The following is a 15,091-nucleotide window of genomic DNA, read 5'->3' as shown; positions in this document are numbered from 1 at the left end:
GTCAGCACATGCTCATACATCCATATTTGCTTTCATACAATCTGGGATAAATGACACTTAAGAAGATCCATCTGACAGAGTCGACAGAGAGCAATGTTGTAATTAACAACAGATGCAGTGGGCATCAGAATGACTCGATGGCTCCATTCTGGAATTGACTGGAATGGATGGGATGACTAATGGGAACGTAATGAGTACCCCCGACACACTGGTACACAGTTAATAGCACTCTATTATTATGTTCTATTATTTACATTTTTAATACCATCAAACATTTTACCTTTTAAGTCAGATAACCTAACTCTGTCTACATCCATCTTTAGCATCACCATATGGAAATTAATGCTATCTGTTCTTCGTTCTTCCATTTTCTGCTTCAGATGTTGAGGGTTTCTTCCCAGAACTGTCTCTCCTGCCCTCTGAAGCTGTTTTACTATGGTCCAATATCTCCTGCACTTTGCTCTGAAAACAATAAAACCATAAAAAAGTAGAGGCTTTCTGGCAGCAATCAGTCATTTATTATTATGCTTTAGTACCAAAATGATGTGAAGGGGTGCCTTTCAAGTTTTTTCAAAAACAACTGAAGAAAAACACAGTTTTGTAAAAATCATTTTACTGTCTCTCAAAACAGTTGCCTTTAAATTTATTCACTTCTGCAAGTATTTGAACCAATTCTGGAAAAAAAAAAAAAATCCACTCCAGTATTGGCACAAAATTGCTGTCCAAGTATTTTTTGTTTCACACAAGGGAACAAAATGGAATTATTTGGCAATAAATCAGGTGAATGTGGACAATGAGCCATTAATTTGATGGATTTTGCTCCAGTAAATAACTTATGTGATGTGCAAGAACTGACATTGAGTGATGAAGAATGATGTGATGTTTTCAGTTGTTTTTTACCCGATTCCATCAATGATTTGTGCCAAAGAAATTGTTGTGTACCATTCGGCATTAGCTGTTCTTCAATCCTTTTATAGCAAAGGTTACAATGTGCTGAGTGTAACCAAAATTGAAAGCAAAATGCTTCCAGGACCCTCTTTTGGTTTTGGTTCACCTGAGGACACCCAAACAGATGACCACTTCTTTGTTTCAGATTCTTACAAATACAACCAGTTTTCGTCTCCTGCTATAATGTTATAAACAGATTTTGTTTTCCTCAGTTGAATTTCCTAAAGCATTTCTCACACAAAGTGACACAAGCTTGTTTTCAGACTTTGGCCAAATTGTGTGAAAGCCAGTGGGAACAGATCTTATTCACAGCTACTAAATGTTGACGCAAAATCAAATGTGCTACAGTCTCTAATATGCCTAAGGATGGCTCTACCTCATGGAAAGCCAATGCAGACTGCCTTCAATCGTGTTGTATACAGCACACATGTTTTTTGAAACAACTGATTTTGGTCAGCCACATCCAGATTCTGCAAAGCAGTTGTGAGTAGTCTTTTCTGGAAGTGTCTCATTAGCAAAGGTGAACAAATCTATTTAAGGTACTGTTATCGAGTTAGCCTTTCACAAAAATCTTAAGTCATTCGACGAAACCACTCAGATATAATCCATTTCCTGAGCACTGTTTCTTTAAGCACTCCCTGTAGACAATATAGTTGGCCAGTTTCTGAACTGCAAATGTTTTAACTACACCAAAATGTTAATTTTCGAACAGTAGTAATGTTAAATCTCAATAGCACCATTCAGTGGCCATTTGCAGAAACTTAAACGGGTACGGAGACCCGGCAGGGTGCCATTGGATTCTTGACATTTTCGACCTATGAGAGACCTTACAGTTCCTGTTGTCCAGAGACCAGACAGCCTGGATGTATTTAGCATCTAATGAGAACAAAGAAGAGCTGACCTCTCTGAGGACATCCACACTTAAGCAGGTATCAGTGACAATGAGGCAGTTGTAGAGGCAATACTTACAGAAGTAGAAAGGGCAACTCAAACAGATAGAAACATTTACATGCTCAGAAAAATTGTATTAAAAAAAGAAGACATTGTATTAGTACCTCTCTCTCTCTCTCTCTCTCTCTCTCTCTCTCTCTCTCTCACACACACACACACACACACACACTGTTCTAACACTTAGGCAACAAAACACATTTTCAAACATTAAAACAAATGAAGAAAATAGGATATTGGTCTCCCAATAAAATCGAGCCTATTTTGCATTTGGCTGGATAACCAAACATCTCACAGAACCTTCAAGGGCCTAGAGATTTTTACACTTCCACGCCAACACATATATTCTTTAATTATATCTCTCACTATTAACAAGACTGAATTTAGGATGAACTGTGCTATTCACCACCTTAATGACAGGCTACAACAATGCTTTCATGGCACTATACAGCATAATTATATCTACATACACACACTAATTACCAGTGCCCCTGCAGAATATGAACTAAATGCTTAGTGAGAGGAAGTCTTCCTCAAAAGCAATCCTTTTGAGATGGAGTGCTGCGGAGACACATTAGACATTTGAAATGCTGGCAATGACAATACAGACAACACACTCTTGTCAGTATATGCAAGGAAGTGTGCACACCGTAACTGTCCATCCCATCTTGCTGATATTTCAGTGAACATTAACATTCACAAATTTAATTGAAAGCAACTGGAAAATGTTTAGTTGGGAGTGCAGAACCTGCATACAGGTAAATGATGGCAGGTTAAGCACTTCAGTCGTGTGCCTAGCAGTAATCCCATCTCCCATTTCCAATCTACCACTTAGCAGATAAATGAAAGTGAGCGTCTTAAATTCTATAATTAAGGACGACTACAATTTCAACCCTATCGAGCTTCAGCCCAGACTTGCACTTACCGTTACCTTATGAAACTAATCCACACAGGTTAGTGCAACTCACACTCGAATGTTTGAAAAAGAACTATTACGTGAAACTTCTTGGGAGATTCAAACTGTGTTTTAAAAACCAACATAAGCAGTTTCAACTGGGAAAAAAAAAAAACAACGTTTATTTTGTGCAGCTGACATTTGTGGAGTTACAATGCCCACTCCAGTCAAAAAGTGAATGAAACCCGTTACCACAAACCTTTTTTTTTTTTTGCAGTTGATATGTTTCTGTACATTTTTAAAGTACCTTTTGCCAGACTAATGTTCTCCGTGGGACACATTCTCAAAAATTATTAAAGCTATGTGCCGAACTAGGACTCAAACCACGGACCTTTGCTTTTTGTGGACAAGTGCTCTACCGACTGAGTTATCAGAGAATGACACACAACCAGTCACCAGAGACTTATTTTCGCCAGTACATCTTCTACCTTTAAAACTTCACAGACATCCTCCTGTGAAACTTGTAGCACTAGCACTCCTGAAAAAACTGATATTGCGGAGACACAGCTCGGTCAAGGACAGAGGGATCATTCCGAAAACAAATTTGAGGTGTGTGCTGCTAGTTTGAAAAGCAGGATGCAAGCTACTGGCCAAAGTAAGGCAGTGAGGATAGGTCACAAGTCATGGTCGGGTAGCTCAGTTTGTAGAGCACTTGCCTGCGACAGACAATGGTCCCGAATTTGCGTCACAGCTTGCACATAGTTTTAATCTGACACAAATTTACATATCAGTGCACACTCCACTGCTTCATGAAAACTTCATTCTAAGAACTACAAGCAACAGAATCCATTACACAGTAACTTGTCACAGACTAGCTGATCAGGCCAGGAGAGCCACTCAGTGTAAACATGTCTGCTCTCTGACTGTTATAACTGAAGACTACAGTTCACAATGTGATACTAAAAATTGTAAATATAAGAAAAAATAATTGGAAAACAAAACTGATTGAATTATGTGCCCTTCCCAAAACAAAAATGAGTAAAATAGTGGTGTAACTTCTCAGCATGCTGCACAGTGCACATATGTGTGGGTTTAATAATGCCCAACTAGAAATGTGATCCACAAGTGGCAAACTGGTAGCCAGTGGCTGCAATGTACACCACAGAACTCATCAATCTAGCTACAATTAGACATGTGCGAGCTGGCGGAAGTCAGTAAAATAACAATTTGCATATTTTCACTCACTGACATCCTATGGGATAATTTCTGGGGCAACTTCTCACTTAATCAAAAAGTATTCATCGCATTAAGAAAGTAATTAGAATTATGTTCGCCCATGTACATCTTGCAGGCATCTCATTAAGAAGCTGGGAATATTAATCAGTGCCTCATATTACATCTGTTCCCCTGTAAAAAATTTTGTCAACAATACAGCTGTGTTTGAGAGTAACACAGAGATTCACAAGTACAATGGTGGAAGGGAAAATGATCTGCATTACCCTTTAATGAAAAGGATTTTGGCACAGAAAGGAGTAGAAATCTGTGGAAATTGTACATGCCCCACAGACAATAGCAGTATTTTTCAAATGCAGATTGAAGATATTCCTCCTTAATAACTCCGCCTACACCACGGGCAAATTCTTGAATATAAATCATGTCAATTTCACAGAAAAACCTGCTGATGGCCAGAATACAGCCATTTATTTTTTTGTGTCCTTTGTTTGTCCTGTTAATACATTCCACATCTCTATGTTTATTGTTGAGAGGGTACCGAATGCAGCTGCATTAATTCCAGGAAGTGTCTCATAGGCATTAGACAAGCAAAATTTTCTGTACCCTCATTGTCTATACATGAGCAAGCATATGTACACCAAATTTTATTATAATTTTAATAATAATTAAATGAGAGGTGAGTAATCAAGAAAAGTATTTTTTATAGGTAGATAATAACCTGTATAAGTTAAGATATTTGTTTTGTATTTTTATTATTTTCTGAGATATTTTTCAGGTGACATGTGTTGCACAGAGCTACCGACATCACAGTGTGTCAAGCAGGATCTCAAGAGTACTCCATTCCTACATAATTCCATGTATGTGCTAGACAACAATGCTAATGAACAAAAAATAATAAACTTTTAATGTGAGCAACTGATTGAACACAATGTTTGTACTCACACATGTGTCACAAAAGTTCATCAACATTCAGAAACAGAAGAAATACTTCATTCCTTGGACTATTATACCCATGGATTTCACTACTGAAAATGTTGAAACGCACAAAGCTGCATCAACCAGAGGACTAAAATAAGAGGAGTTGTCGTTCAACTTTGGTAGACATTACCAAGTTGCTGGTTTTGAAAATTATGAAACAAGAACAGGAATATTGAAAATCAAATACTCATCGTTCTTCTTTTGACTCTTATGTTCAGAACTGCCTCCATTGTGAGTATAATCTAACCAACCAACCAACTGTACTTTCATGAGTCTGCATGAAATGTATTCAAAGTGCATGTAGTTGGGTTAGAAGATACAGTGAAACCCCTGCTTTTACACTTTTCAAGGAACTTCAAAAAAATGGTGTAAACCACTGGAAAAAGTAAAATGTGGGAAATAACATTTTAAGCTGTAAAAGTTATGTATAGGATACCCACTTGCATTTTATGTATGATATATGTACATAACAGGCATCAAAAGACTTGTCAGGGACTTTTTCACTATCTAATGAAAGTTTATTACCTAATAAAAACCACTGATGTAACTGAAACTGATAACTGTCTGGGAAGTAAGAACATTTGACTCAATTTCATGTCATAATCAATGTTTTCGAAGGCCTGTACATGTCATTCTTTATTTAAATAATGAAATACTGCACTAGTTACATATTTTTTCATGCTTAGCATGACGCGTTTCGAGAATTATTTCTCGTTGTCAAGTGCAAATATGCATTTTTTATGGTGTTTGAATGTGTGTTATTCTGTGTCTCTTGCACTGCAGTTGTCGTTTTGAGGTTATGAGGTACTGTGCCTCATCAGTTATGTAGGAAACCAAACACACGAAAAACTACCACTCTCATTGTTTGTTTGTGTAACATCACAAAAAAAAATACGTACATAAATACTGCTCTTGACAACGAGAATAAATTCTCAATACACGTTTTGCTCAGCATGAATACAATACATAACCGTCGCTGTGTATACATTAAAAACATTTGAGCAACGCCAAGTGAATGACTGCGTCAACTAGCGCTCCAAGTGGCCATAAGCCAAAACACGCTAAATATGGTTCGAAAAAGCTGTCCCAATGATCACAACAATCGCAAAGCTGCATTTGCGCAGTAGAAACAGTTTGAGAATGGTTGCGATTGGTCACGATATCTTCATTCGAATAAACCCAGTTACTCCATCAGCCACCACAATATTAGAGCTTGGCAACGGCGGGAGATACGGCACGAATTGAGACAACTTTTACGCATTTACCAGTTCAAATCCGCTAAGTAGAAGAGTGCCCTGGTGTCAAGAAACTTAACCACTTAATATTTGTAAACACTACTGGACAGCCAACATCATGCCAGCATCATATTTTGTCCACAAACATGTTTTCATATGGCGTAAATCGCTGGAAAGTTAAAAATATGTTGACGCAAAATCAGGTGCAAATTAACATTGTGGGCATAGGAAATTTGATGGGACCAATAAGAAACGTCGTAAACGGCGGTAAAACGTTAATTCCGGAAACGTAAAAGCAGGGTTATACTGTATTAAGATTATAATTTAGTTTGCTGGTATAGAACTACCACCATTTTCTTTCCTTTTAAATGGACAACCTGATGACTTGCTGGAAATCAGAATCAGAAACGACACCTCAAAGTGTGACCAGAGGACGAAAGGTACAACAAGAGAACTCTATAATCATGTGTGTACTGAAGACGCCAAAACCTGGGGGGGGGGGCATGTTTAATACAACCACTTAACGTGCTCCAGGACTATCACAAATACAGAATCATGACTACCCCACAAGTGTACACAAATTTACCAACTTTCACATTTGGTGAAGTATCTCTCATTCTTATTATTATCACATAAATATTCTATCTAATTAGACTGTGGTCTAATTGTTTCCACTTTTCTTTTAATCATCAGTCTTCTGATTAATTCAATGGCGGGCTGCATTCCTCTCCTACATACTCAATTATGTGCTGGACGTATTCCAAATTCAGTCTTCCTCTACAGTTCTTTTCAGCTCCCTCTAGTACCGAATTCCTCTCCTACATACTCAATTATGCGCTGGATGTATTCCAAATTCAGTCTTCCTCTACAGTTTTTATCCTTTACAGCTCCCTCTAGTACAGAAGTGATTCCCTAACGTCTTAACAGATGTCCTATCATCCTGTCCTTTCTCCTTGTCAGTGTTTTCCATATTTCCCTTTCCTCTCCAATTCTGCACAGAATATCCTCATTCTTCACCTTATCAACATTCATCTGTAGCATGACATCTCAAATGCTTCAATTCTCTTCTTTTCTGGTTTTACAGCAGTCCGTGTTTCATTACCATACAGCACTGCACTCCAAATGTACAATCTCAGAAATTTCATCCTCAAATTAAGGCCTATGTTTGATACTAGTAGACTTTTCTTGGCCAGGAACACCCTTATACCAGTGCTACTCTGCTTTTGATCTCCTCCTTGCTCCATCCATCATTGGTTATTTTGCTGCCTAAGTAGCAGAATTCCTTAACTTCATCTACTTCATGACCGTCAATCCTGATATTCTCATATCTGCTACTTCTCATTACTTTCATTTTTCTTCGATTTACTCTCAATCCACATTCTGCATTCATTAAACTGTTCATTCCATTCAGCAGATCATGTAATTCTTCTTGAAACTTCTTGACTTTCGCTCAGGGTAGCAATGTCATCAGTGAATTGTTTCCTCTCACCTTGAATTTTAATCCACCCCTGAACCTTTCTTTTATCTCATCATTGCTTCTTCAATGTACAGATTGAACAGTAAGGGAAGACTACATCCCTGTCTTACACCCTTTTCCATCTGAGCACTTCGTTCTTGATCTTCCACTCTTATTGTTCCCTTTTGTGTGTATTGTGTATTACAGTCTTTCCTTACAAGTTCCGCCTATTTTTCTCAGAATTTCGAACAGCTTATACCATTTTACATTGTCAAACACTTTTTCCAGGCTGAAAAATCCTATGAATGTGTCTTGATTTTCCTTTAGTCTTGCTTCCATTATCAAGCACAATGCCAGAATTGCCCCTCTAGTGCCTTTACCTTTCTTAAAGCCAACCTGGTCATCTCAACACGTCCTCAATTTTCTTTTCCATTCTTCGTACATTATTATTGTCAGTTGCTTGAACACATGAGCTGTTAGGCTGCTTGTGCAATAATTCTCCCACTTTTCAGCACTTGCAGTCTTTGGAATAGGTGAATGATATTTTTCCAAAAGTCCCATGGTATGTTGCCGGACTCATACATTCTACACAACATGAATAGTCATTTTGTTGAAACTTCCCCCAATGATTTTAGAAATTTTGATGAAATGTTGTCTATCCCTTCTGCCTTATTTGGTCTTAAGTCCTACAAAACTCTACTAAATTTTGAGTCTAATCCTGGATGCCTATCTCTTATAAATCTTCTTCTTCTAACATATCAGACAAATCTTCCCCCTCATATAGGTTTCAGTGTACTCTTTCCACCTCTCTGTTCTCTCCTCTGCATTTTACAGTGGAACTCCCATTGCACCCTCAATGTTACCACCCTTGCATTTAATTTCACTGAAGGTTGTTTTGACTTTCCTATATGCTGAGTCAGTCCTTCCAACAATAATTTCTCTTTCAATTTCTTCACATTTTTCATGCAGCCATTTCTACTTAGCTTTCCTGCATTTCCTATTTATTTCATTCCTCAGCTACTTTTATTTCTGTATTCCTGAATTTCCCTGAAGATTTTTGTACTTTCCTCCTTCATCGAACAACTGAACTATACCTTCTGTTGCCCACAGTTTCTTCACAGTTAACTTCTTTGTACCTATGTTTTTCCTTCCAACTTCTGTGACTGCCCCTTTTAGCATTGTCCATTCCTTTTCAACAGTATTGCCTACTGTGCTATTGCTTATTGCTATGTCTATTGCCTTAGTGAACTTCAAACTCATCTCATCATTCCTTAGTACTTCTGTATCTCATCTTTTTGCATATTGATTCTTTATGACTAATCATTCAAACTTCAGCCTACTCTTCATCCCTACTACATTGTGATCTGAATCTGTATCTACTCCTTGGTACGCATTACAAACCAGTATCTGATTTCGGAAAGTCTGTCTGACCATGATGTAATCTAACTGAATTCTTTCTGTATCACCTGGCCTTTTCCAAGTATACTTCCTTGTGATGATGATTGTTCCGTGGGGTTGAGCACACCACAAAACAATCATCGTCATCCTGCGTGATCATCAGCACTTGTACAAAGTCCCAATTTCTACACAGTCCATTCTTTCCCACAATCCAATCTAGTCACTCTCACAAATGATGATGATGATGACAACACAAACACCCAGTCCCGAGGCAGAGAAAATCCCGAACCCGGCCAGGAATTAAACCCGGGACTCCATGATCCAGAGGCAGCAACGCTAGCCCCTAGGCCACAAGCTGTGCACTATACTTCCTCTTCTAGTGATTCTTGAACAGAGTATTCGCTATTACTAGCCGAAATTTATTACAGAACTCAATCAGCCTTTCTCCTCTCTCATTCCTTGTCCCAAGCCCAACTCCCCAATAATCGTTTCTTCTACTCTTTCCCCTAGCATTCCAGTCCCCCAATGACTATTAGATTTTCATCTCCCTTTACATACTGTATTACCCTTCCAATATTCTCATATACTTTCCCTTATCTCTTCAGCTTGTGACGTCGGCTTGTATACCTGAACTATTGTTGTCGGTGTTGGTTTGCTGTCAATTCTGACAAGAACAATCCTATCACTGAACTGTTCAGAGTAAAACACTCTCTGCCCCACTTTCCTATTCATAACAAATTCTACCGCAGTTATACAATTTTCTGCTACTGCTGATATTGCACTATACTCATCTGACTATCCTTGTCTCCATTCCATTTTACTTCACTGCCCCCTACTCTATCTAGATTGAGCCTTTTCATTTCTCTTTTCAGGTTTTCTAGCTTCCCTAACACATTCAAGCTTCTAACATTCCACACTCCGACTTGTAGAACGTCATCCTTTCATTGGTTATTCAATGTTTTTCTCATGGTCACCCCCTAGGCAGTCTCTTCTGGGAGGCTATTTCGGAATCTTTTGTCAATGGAGAGATCATCATGACACTTTTTTCAATTACAGGCCACATGTCCTGTGGATACATGTTGTGTGTTTCTAATGAAGTGGTTTCCATTGCCTTCTGCATCCCCATACCATTGATCATTGCTGTTTCTTCCACCTTTAGAGGCAGTTTCCCACTCCAAGGACAAGAGAGTGCCCTGAACCTCTGCCTGCCCCTCTGCCCTCCTTGTCAAGGCTTGGCAGAATGAGGGTGACTTCTGTCTGAAATCTCCGGCCACCAATGCCGATTATTAATCAAAATTTAAATGGTGACAGGTTTCAAACCTGTGACAAAAGATGTTTTGATTACAAGTAAGACGTTTTGATTACAAGTCACAGACACTATCCCTAGACCACTTAAAATTTGTTAATTCGGGAGACAACAGGATCTGAAGACATTATAAAGACGGTACCATACAAAAATGTGCACTTCAAAATTGAAACCTAAAGACAAAAAAAAAAAAAAAAAAGTTAACACTGTAGACCCATTTTTCACAATCTCAAAAAGTGATTAGTTTAGCTTAAATGCCTGTAATTGAAAATCTATTAGTTAATTACAATACAATTTCAAGCAAATGACCACTGTTGCGCCTTGTAATATTTCAAAATTCTGTTGTGATAATACTGAAGTCCAAACCTTACCAAAGACAGTGATGTTCTTAGACTTCCCATACTTCGATTTTTAAAGGAAGTATCCAAAGCTTAAACTTTTGTTAAATAAACTATAAATGGCAACTCTCTTAGAAGATGGAGAATTTTATTGAATATGAAGGCTGGATAGTATGATGACATCAAAAAGTAGTGCCTTTTATCAATGGGTAAGTGAAGTAAATGATCCTCAACATCAGGGCTGGTTACTTCTTTACTATATTTATTTTGTATCCTTAATTATTACAGCATTCTGTGCATGAATGTGTAACAGAACACTGAATTACTATTACAGTTCACGTATTTCGAAACTGTGTTAGTGTTAAGTATATAAGATTTATAAAGCCATGTGTCCATGTCTCTCTCTCTCTCTCTCTCTCTCTCTCTCTCTCTCTCCTCTCTCTCTCTCTCTCCCTCCAATTAACACTCTCTACAATTTCAAACCCAAATGCACTTTCACTTGTGGTGTCTGGAATTTCCACACAGGAAATCTCCAGTTAGTTTTTGTAAAACTCTCCTGTGTTCCAGCACTGCCACAATACATAATGTACCCTGATGAATGCCACTTGGAGAGGTTGCCAAAATGTTGGTTCAACATTTTCCAACATTTTGTAGTCTACAGATCGACACAATTTTATGGAAAGTGATTACAGCCAGAAAATATTATAAATATAAAGCCCCTAATAATGCCAAATACTTGCAGAATAAGTGGAGCACAACACTTAACATTGGTCCCTTCTACAAAAGAAAAGATGCTTGAAACAGTCACTTACATAAAATATAGGTACTTACAAAAATATTTCTGTACAGGTATACGGCCGTTGTGCCAGTGTTTTCGGAACGGCCTTCTTTCATTGTAGAAGAGTGGGCTGACCTGCACATAGAACAAGAAAGCCAAATGACTAAGTTTCACTGAAACTGAAGTTCTATTTCTTCTTAAATTAAGGTGTAATGTATGCTGTGGACAGAGATGTAAAGAAATGTAACTAGTCGTTATTCTGGTATTTTGGTAGATTGGTTCACAAGAAGTATACGAAAACAACAATAAAGTTGGCCCAGATGGATCACTACGTTGGTTCACTATATAAATGATACACTAGTAACGGCTGGCAAATTATGTACATATCAATTCAATAAGCTATAATAATCTAAGGATATGGAAGGGGAGCAGTAGTTAAGAAGGGAATGAGATAGGGTACAGCCCTGCCTCTGATGCTATTCCACCTCTACACTGAAGGAGGTCTGAAGGAAAGCAAGAAGAATTTAGTAAAAAGATTTATAGTTCAGACAAATTGTTATATTAAGAAATGAGACAAACTCATAGATAAATTTTGTATTTCGTTAACATTGAAGATAAATATGTTAGGAAATCTTTTCCGCGGGTATTTGTCTGGAATGCAACCTTGTACAGAAGTGAAAAGTCGACAATAAACAGTTCTGACAAGTGACTACAAGTTTTTGAAATGGAGTGCTGCAGAAGAATGCGCAAGATCAGATGTGTAGATCGAGTAACCAATGAGGTGGTACTGGATCAAATTCAGGAAAAAAGGAATTTACGGCACAACTTTATTAAAAGAAGGGATTGGTTGATATTACACATCCGGGCGTGTAAAGGAGGAAACCGTGGAGGGAGGGGGGTAAAAATTGTAGGGGGAGAGACGATTACACCACCACCACCACCACCACCGACAAACTACATACTACTCAATCATATCATTGCAATTCACCATTATTTTGGAACTACATGGTGATATTACAGTAAACAAATACAATGCTGACTAAGGAAAACACATCGCACTGTCAATGCTTTAAAGTCAATTGTACACATACTACCAATGCCAATTACGCACTGACTCAAGATAAGCTCCCGCTCCCAGGTGCAATAATATTGTGGACAATTAATAACAAAAATATTGAAAAATCTTGGGTAGTGTACAAACAATACTATAGCAAAGATTTAGTACTTTGTGTAACAGGATGTGTGCTTTTTGCAGCAGTGGCATAGTTTCTGAAAAATAAACACAACTTTTGGATATTGCGGAGATTGTACTGCAGGCAAATGAGTCAAATGCAGTTAAAGTTTAAACAAACGTTCTTCAAAGGACAAGATAGTGATTATGACTTGTCACTAGTTTTTCTTCTACCACAGTGACGTTTGCCAAAACTCAAACAATGCCACAGCGTAGAATTTATACCAGATATGTTTTATTTTCTCAGAAAACTAAAGATTTGTGTTTTTCAAATCTGTTTGGATTTACACAAATAATGAGTAGCAAACAGCACTTTTAAGTGAATAATAATAATAATAATAATAATAAAAAATCAAACATTGTAGTTTGCAAGAGTAGAACTTACACTACGCGATCAAAAGTATCCAGACACCTAGCTGAAAATGACTTACAAGTTCATGGCGGCCTCCATCAGTAATGCTGGAATTCAATATGGTGTTGGCCCACCGTTAGCCTTGATGACAGCTTCCGTTCTCAGAGGCATATGTTCAATCAGGTGCTGGATGGTTTCTTGGGCAATGGCAGCCCATTCTTCATGGAGTGCTGCACTGAGGAGAGGCCTGGTACGAAGTCGGCATTCCAAAACATCCCAAAGGTGTTCTACAGGATTCACGTCAGGACTCTGTCCAGGCCAGTCCATTACAGGGATGTTATTGATGCATAACCACTACACCACAGGCTGTGTATTATGAACATGTGCTCGATCACGTTGAAAGATGCAATCGCCATCCTTGAATTGCTCTTCAGCAGTGGGAAGCGAGAAGGTGCTTAAAACATCAATGTAGGCCTGTGCTGTGATAGTGCCAAGCAAAACAACAAAGGGTGCAAGCTCCCTCATGAAAAACATGACCACACCATAACATCATCGCCTCCGACTTTTACTGTTGGCACTACACACGCTGGCAGATGACGTTCACGTTCACCGGGCATTCGCCATACCCACATCCTGCCATCACATCGCCACATTGTGTACCATGATTCGTCACTCCACACCAAGATCTCCACTGTTCAACTGTCAAATGTTTATGCTCCTCAGACCAAGCGAGGCGTCGTTTGGCATGTACTGGTGTGATGTGTGGCTTATGAGCAGCCACTCGACCGTGAAATCCAAGTTTTCTCACCTCCCGCCTAACTGTCATAGTACTTGCAGTGGATCCTGATGCAGTTTGTAATTTCTGTGTGATGGTCTGACAGATGTCTGGCTATTTCACATTACGACCGACTTCAACTGTCGGCAGTCTCTGTCAGTCAACAGACGAGATCGGCCTGTATGTTTCTGTGCTGTACGTGTCCCTTCACGTTTCCACTTCACTATCACATCGGAAACAATGGACATAGGGATGTTTAGGAGTGTGGAAATTTTGCATACAGATGTGTGACACAAGTGACACCCTATCACCTGACCACGTTTGAAGTCTGTGAGTTCTGCAGAGTGCCCCATTCTGCTCTCTCACGACTACCAAGGTCACTGATATGCAGTACCTGGCAGTAGGCGGCAGCACAATTCACCTAATATGAAAAACGTATGTTTTTGGTGGTGCCCGAATACTTTTGATCAAATGGTGTAGATTCTGAGTGCTACACACTCAATCGTTTTCTTTTAGAAGTTTTTCTGATTTTGCCCTACAATGATTAAACTTATATGTATGGGGTGTTCAAAAAGTCTCTCTGCAGTGCCATATGATTGTTAGCCGCAGTGAATATACCGAAATGAAACTCAGTGAAATACAAATTATTAATTTATTGAATATTCATTTTTACTTACAAATTTTCACATTAAATGTTGAAAGTGTCCCCCTGTTGTTGAATACAAAACTCTATTCGTCTAATCATGTTCTCAAACACAAGCTTTAACAATTCTTCTGTAACAGAAGCAGTGAAAGTGGATATTGCAGTTTTAAATTCATCGATGGATTTTGACGGTTTTTATAGTCGGTTGCTTTCGCTGACGAAAAAGTCGGGTGGTGTTAGGTCAGGCGATCGTGGAGGCAGAAATCCCTGTGAAATTATGTGATCACCAGAAACATCAGTAAGCAGTGACATTGAAACACAAGCAGTATGTGTGGTTGCAACAAAAACAAAACAAACGAACAAAGGAACAAAACTTAAACGTTCACGTCAACACTAACAACACACACCAACGACACTACTGATGCCGGCTGAGATAAATGGAACAGTGGAATGTTGGGGGAGTCCACTTGAAGGGAAGTAACCCAGGCGCACGAACAATCATATGGTACTGCGGAGAGACTTTTTGAACACCCTGTACAAAGCTTTACATATCGTTTTTATTTAAACAGCAAAATAC

General features: G+C 38.6%; 1 protein-coding gene across 4 annotated transcripts in view; it reads right to left on the bottom strand.

Moving 5' to 3' along the window:
* Positions 1–215: 215 nt before the first annotated feature.
* Positions 216–15,091, bottom strand: part of LOC126213024 (uncharacterized) — a 111,147-nt gene continuing 96,271 nt past the window's right edge. For all 4 annotated transcript variants that reach the window (XM_049940591.1, XM_049940588.1, XM_049940590.1 and 1 more), the window contains exons 7-8: positions 11,567–11,648; positions 216–462 (exon numbers count right to left, since the gene is read on the bottom strand). In XM_049940591.1, coding sequence (XP_049796548.1) covers positions 346–462; positions 11,567–11,648 — 199 coding nt within the window. In that variant the 3' untranslated portion in view covers positions 216–345. The remainder of the gene's footprint in view (positions 463–11,566; positions 11,649–15,091) is intronic.

Source organism: Schistocerca nitens, chromosome 11 (genome assembly GCF_023898315.1).
Source record: "Schistocerca nitens isolate TAMUIC-IGC-003100 chromosome 11, iqSchNite1.1, whole genome shotgun sequence".
NCBI classification, from domain to species: domain Eukaryota; kingdom Metazoa; phylum Arthropoda; class Insecta; order Orthoptera; family Acrididae; genus Schistocerca; species Schistocerca nitens.
The sequence above is the reverse complement of the archived record's forward strand: the minus strand, read 5'-3'. Positions and strand labels throughout refer to the sequence as shown.